The 6142-nt window shown below is 38.7% G+C and overlaps 1 protein-coding gene across 1 annotated transcript; it reads right to left on the bottom strand.

The window, feature by feature from the left end:
• Positions 1–2294: 2294 nt before the first annotated feature.
• Positions 2295–5747, bottom strand: olfcw1 (olfactory receptor C family, w1). The gene is made up of 6 exons (XM_016564745.1): positions 5671–5747; positions 5239–5527; positions 4277–5113; positions 3767–3997; positions 3360–3483; positions 2295–3193 (listed from the first exon to the last, which is right to left on the bottom strand). Exons 1-6 carry the CDS (start codon positions 5745–5747, stop codon positions 2295–2297), a joined length of 2457 nt encoding a protein of 818 aa, XP_016420231.1.
• Positions 5748–6142: the final 395 nt, after the last annotated feature.

Genomic DNA, 6142 nt, shown 5'->3' with positions numbered 1-6142 from the left:
TTTTTTTTTCATTCTTTACTTGGGGGTAAAAATAAATTTAAAATTATTTGCAGTGGTATACTGTTATCTGACACCCCAAAGCTGCCCATGCTGCTGGGAGTGATGCTTAGGTGAATATGTAAATGCGCTGCGCACTTTCCTCTCAATAACAAAATAAAAATGTTAGGGGTGAGAAAACTGTGATTAAGAAAGCATCTGATCATGCCGGTGTGGATACAATATGTCTAAACAAACTCTGCAATTTGGCATTCCAGTAAAGTCTTGTTACAATGACAGTATTGCCTTCGATTAGAATTACAACTTACAGTCAAGTGAGTTCATGTTTTTACTCGCATGCCTTTGAAGAACTGAAGAGAAGAAATTAACTGGAGAAAATTTAACATCAAGGCAGAGCACTAGAGCACACCTACCTATTACATATAAGGTGCTTACCAGCCCAAGCTAAATTTTCCTGAATATTTACTTTGGCAAGCTGTTTTGAACTTCTGAAATGAACTCAAAACAAACTTAATTTTAGCCTGATTTTGTTTGAAATATCACACCAGTTTATTAATTGATTTTGCTATAAGTATATTGGGCTTTTAGTGGTGATGATTTATTAGTGATTTGCAGATTAAGTGCGCCAGTAGGTAGTTGGGAGCAAGGGACTTTCTTTTTGAGTGGATCCGCTGACCATTCATTGAACCAATTCACTTAAAAAAAAATGCTGATTCATTCAGGAATGAAACAAGGTGTTAAAATGATTTGAACTTTGACTACAACCTTGCAAGGCTCAAATGATGAGCAAGGCAATGTTGGGTAATGCTTCACTTCATTGCGATCAGTAGTTGTGATGAGTACTTCATAGTGTACTCTATATTCTGAGACTATACTAAGTGACAGGAACAACCTTAACTATACAAAACATTTTGAAGAGAAGCAAAATCTTTTTCTTCATCCTTCACACTGGAGTACACACATGAAATTGACATTAGAGTGAGTAAATAAATGTATGTATGTATTTATTTAATTATTTTTGAAAGAATGTATGAATTATTTCTTTCACCTATTTTGGAGTCACCATTTTAGACTCCAATGAGAGTCCATGAAGTGAACAGCAAAGCTTTTCACATAATAGATAGCAGAGACTGGCCAGCTCACATATGCTCAGCATTTACAGTTATATGGAGACTGCAAACAGCAATGCTGTAAACAATATATTAACAATCCAGTAGTATAATGATTTGCACGTCAGCAATTTCCTTTTTTTTTTTTTTTTAAAGATGAGAGTGATAAAGTAAAAATGATGCAAAGTGGATGCAGGGATCAGTTTGACTGAAGAAGAAATGAGTTATTACCAGCCATTAGCGGCACAGGGCTGAGCTTCAGAGCCCTCAGGCTATTTACAGTCATTTTCCAGCACATCAGAGATGTGTGGAAATGGATGCTGTTCTCTGCCTCCTGTGCATGCTTGAACATGCCAGAGGCGGGATCATACAGGACATCTCTGTGATATTGTGTTGTTCAGCTTGAGGGAGAATAAGGACAGAATTATGAATGTACAGGTTCTTAAGTTGACAGAAAATCAGGTCAACAAAATATTTATGCTTAAACGTGAAGTCTAACATCATTTTTTAAACTCCTTGTAAGTAATGGATTTGCATATAAAATTCAAAGATGGAAGTTATGTTTAATCTGACCCTTTGCATGTGCATGTAACATGCAAATTTACTGGCACATTATTATACAAAGTATGATGTAAGGCATAGTTCTACTACTGTGTTATCAAATGAGGTCTGACAACATAACTGCGATTTCATTATTTCATAAAGAGGGCAAGAACGGACATAAATGAAAGACTTTGTTATGTCTTGTGCATAGATTTCAATCAAACTCTCTAAGGGCAAATTTAACATTTCAGTTTTTCATTTAGGTGAAACGGTGTAAAGGGATTTATTCACACAGTCCACCCTCCCTAACATGTGCATTTTCTGAAAATATGCTCATTGTTTTAAAAACAAATGTGCTAAATTTAACAACATTTCAGACCCCAATAAGTATGGTGCAAGTGTCATTGCCTCTTGATGTCTTATCAAAGTTTTACTAAAACACTAGTGCCCTCTAGTGGAAGAACAACATACTTGCATGGGTGTCTAACAATAATAAAATAATTTACTTGAGTTTATTATCACAGGCCTCTCACAAAGAGATTGTAGTTTTTATTATTATTATTATTATTATTATATTCATCAGAAAAAAGTAAACACATAAATAAATGTAAACAATCATTAAAATACATGATTGAGAATAATAAATCATTTTTGGGATATGATATACTTTTTAGAATTTCTTTCAGGCAGGAAAATTATTATGTAACATTTAGGTGCAAAAATACACAAAAGTACTCCATAACTAGAAGCTAAAATGGCAAATATCTCCACAGCTACGGTAAATTTTCCAGGAGAACTGACATAAGCTGGGATAAAGGTGATCCAAACAGCACAGAATATGAGCATACTGAATGTGATGAATTTTGCTTCATTAAAATTATCTGGCAATTTACGGGCTAAAAAAGCCAGAATGAAGCAGAAGACAGCTAAGCAGCCAATGTAACCCAACACACAACAGAAAAGGGCGACTGAGCCCAGGTGACATTCTAAAATGATCCGGTCGCGGTACAGCCAGGTGTTCTTTACTGGATATGGAGGTGCTGTGGTAAGCCAAGCTACACAAACCCCACCCTGCAGGACCGAACATAAGAACACGCCCAGTCTCTGCTGAGGCGGGCGAAACCAACGAGCTGTGTTATTACCCGGCAATGTAGCTTTAAAGGCCATAAGCACCACTAGGGTCTTACTGAGGAGACAGGAGAGGCAGAGGGCAAATGTCAAGCCAAAAGCAGTCCGTCTAAGAGGGCATGCCCAGCGTGATGGCTGACCCAGGAAGGTTAGTGCACATATGAAGCAAAGAGTGAGAGACATCAGCAACAGAAAGCTCAGTTCTGAGTTATTAGCACGAACTAGGGGTGTGTCGTGATGGCGAAAGAAGATTGCAGCAACTGTCATCGCAGCAATTGCACCCAGAATGGCTATAGCTGCCAAGGCCATGCCAAAAGGCTCAGAGTAGGACAGGAACTCAATCTGCTTGGGAACACAATGGTTGCGATGCTGATTGGACCAGAAGTCTCCAGGGCAAAGAATGCATTCAACTTGATCTAAAAATGTACGCACAAACACACAGAAAGAGACATATTCACCTAACTTTCATTCAAGGGAAAGAGTTGTAATGGTGGGTACTTTGCATTTAATAGTTTAAAAAGGTTAACTGATGCAAACAGACACTAATAACTGTCACAGAATGCGTGTTTGTCAGTCTAATACCAGTAGTATTGCTGATGCTACCCTCTGCACAAAGCACACAGTCATAGCAGCACACAGGCTGACCCTCTCGTGTAACCTTTCTGTATCCCTGTGGACAGCTGGCGGAGCACACAGACACTGGTACCTGTAAGAGAGAGATATGATACTATAATGATTTTTTTGTTTGTTTTTTGTGATTAGACACTAGATAACCACAAAAAATAAATAAATAAATAACATAAATTATTAAAAATAAGAAGAAGAACTGATAAAAAGCATACCATTAATACAATGTGCATCATTTTGAATAAAATGTCTGCTAAATTAATATATTTAAAAATGAAAAAACTATTATTATCAAACACCATATAAAATATTTTAGAAAAATAAACAGTGATTACTTTTAGTATGAGACTACATAATTTTACCTTGTTAGCTCCCCCATTCCAGATGATTTTGTCCTGGTTAAGCATTAACTGCTGTGCTGTCAAAAGAGAGGAGTCAAAGCGACCTACTGTAACATATTGTACCGGACCCTCATCTGCCTCTCTTTGCCAGTTCACTATGTCATATGACCCGACAGGGTCTCCATTCTTATCAAAGTGGATCACATCTCCAAATTTGTTTGTGTAGTTCACTTTCTTCAGGACCTCAACAACCTGGAGAGGATTAATGCACAGAAAATGCTACCTTTGGCATAATGTTTAACACAACATAAAAAATAAATAAAATAAATAAATAATAACATGACATAATGTGTCAAGAATACTGTCAAAATACTTATTTAAAATAAATAATTAAATAAATGTTTAAACAGAAATAATAATAAATAAATAAATAAATAAATAACATCACAATGATAAACATCACAATACTATGACACATAAATGCTTCTTTTAAAGGTTACATTGACACATGTAAACAATATATTGCTGTACCTGCCATGGTTGTAGATTATGGATATCAGAGCACTGCTGTGTCAAAGCAGACCCGTTCTCTCTTTGACACTGAAGCAGGTTATGCAGTGCATGTGCCACTGTGTAAATAGCCTTGTGCATGTTATATGTCACCCTGAGCTCAGAAACATCATTATAGATACTGAGAGTGTCCTGGACCCTCTCCATGCCAGTACAGCTGTGGCTGTAGTGCACTGGATCAGTTGTGGAGGGAGTGGGAAGACTTGTGTTTACTGAGCACTGGAACTGTGTTTCCCAAAACTCCCTTGCAAAGGCATTGTAAGGCTCAGCCAGGGGCTGTATGCTTTCAAGGAATTGTTTGAAGCCAGGTATCTCAGCTCGGCGGATGGCAAAGCCAATGGTACCACTAAGGGAGGGGTAGTTTTCTCTAGTAGAGATGAGAGTGGAGGTCACCCAGGCTTCACTGGCCACCCACTGCTTCCCGGTCACATTCTGCCGGACTATTTCATCCACTACTGGTTTGATGTCCTCCTCGATGGCAAAAACCACCAAAACACGTGCTGTAGAATCTCGAATAGTCCTGACGATATCTTGCAGCTGTTGATGAGTTGGCAGCTTGGGTATGATTATTCGATAAGCCACACATACACCCAAACGCGTCACTGCAGTGGTGAATAGATCTATGCCAGTGCGCCCATAAGCATCGTCAGCCCCGACTGTGCCCACCCAGGTCCATCCAAAGTGCTTGACCAGACGAGCAAGAGCACTGGCCTGATTAACATCACTGGGAATTGTGCGAAAGAAATAAGGAAACTGGTGCTTGTCACTCAGGCAAGCGCATGAAGCAAAATAACTCACCTGAATCAGAGATATGGAAAGAGATTGAAAGAGTAGTAAACTCAGAGAGATTTTCAGTGGCAAAGTGTATACAAATTCAGAATTCCTTTATTTCAAGTAATTTTGTTTAGCTGATCTGCCCTCACCAGTGGGATACGGAACAGGTTGAGTAGTCTGGAAATGGCCATTGACAGGGTAGATCCAGAGTCTCCAATAATGATGGGGATGCCCGGGGAGAAGCACTGCCCTGAATTGCTCCTCTTCATAGGCTGAGAAACTACAGACAATGCGGTCCTCAGAGACAGAGCAGTCAGCCCACATGTGTCATATAGCTGATAGCCCAGTGTGATGTTTGGCAGAAGGGTAGGATTTCTGTTGATCTCCTCAATGAAGAAGATCATTGCCTGAGACCAGCGGAACACTCGCATGTTAAACCTTGATGAAAGATCAGACAAATGTATTACGCAAACTAAACAATGTATTAAGCATATGGATACATATTCATATTTGACACCATAAACTGCAGAACAAAAAATTATCAATCTTGTAGTCTGATATAAATCTTTTTTTTTTTTTACCCCCTACATTTCCTTTGGTCTGGCTGACTTCTGAAGGTTATCTCCTGGTCGATGCCTTTGGAGTGGATGGGAAACATCCCAGCCAGCACTACATGGCCCTCCTTATAGACCACAGTTGAGTCGAGGTCCTTGCAGAGTTTACAATCTGTCTCTGAATTGCTTTGAATGGGGTAGAGAAAAGAAAATACCAAATGCACAGCCTGGAGAACTGGCATCTTCATCTCGATCTCTGCACAGTGTTCTGCTAAGCCAACTGGAATCTGGGGATCTAGGTGAAGGACTTTATAGAGGAAATGTACTGAAGGTGCTCTCTGCAGGGACATGAAAGGAGACACACACACTAGTCATATTTACACATACACAATATACAAGCACCACAAGTGCACATAAATGGCAAGCAGATAATACACGGCACAATGTAAAACCTAACAGTCAAATTTATTAATGAAATTAGTTCATTTTACTTATATAT

This window comes from Sinocyclocheilus rhinocerous, unplaced genomic scaffold (assembly GCF_001515625.1).
Source record: "Sinocyclocheilus rhinocerous isolate Xijiao unplaced genomic scaffold, SAMN03320098_v1.1 scaffold2869, whole genome shotgun sequence".
Taxonomy (NCBI): domain Eukaryota; kingdom Metazoa; phylum Chordata; class Actinopteri; order Cypriniformes; family Cyprinidae; genus Sinocyclocheilus; species Sinocyclocheilus rhinocerous.
This window is presented reverse-complemented; position numbering and strand designations above follow the sequence as displayed.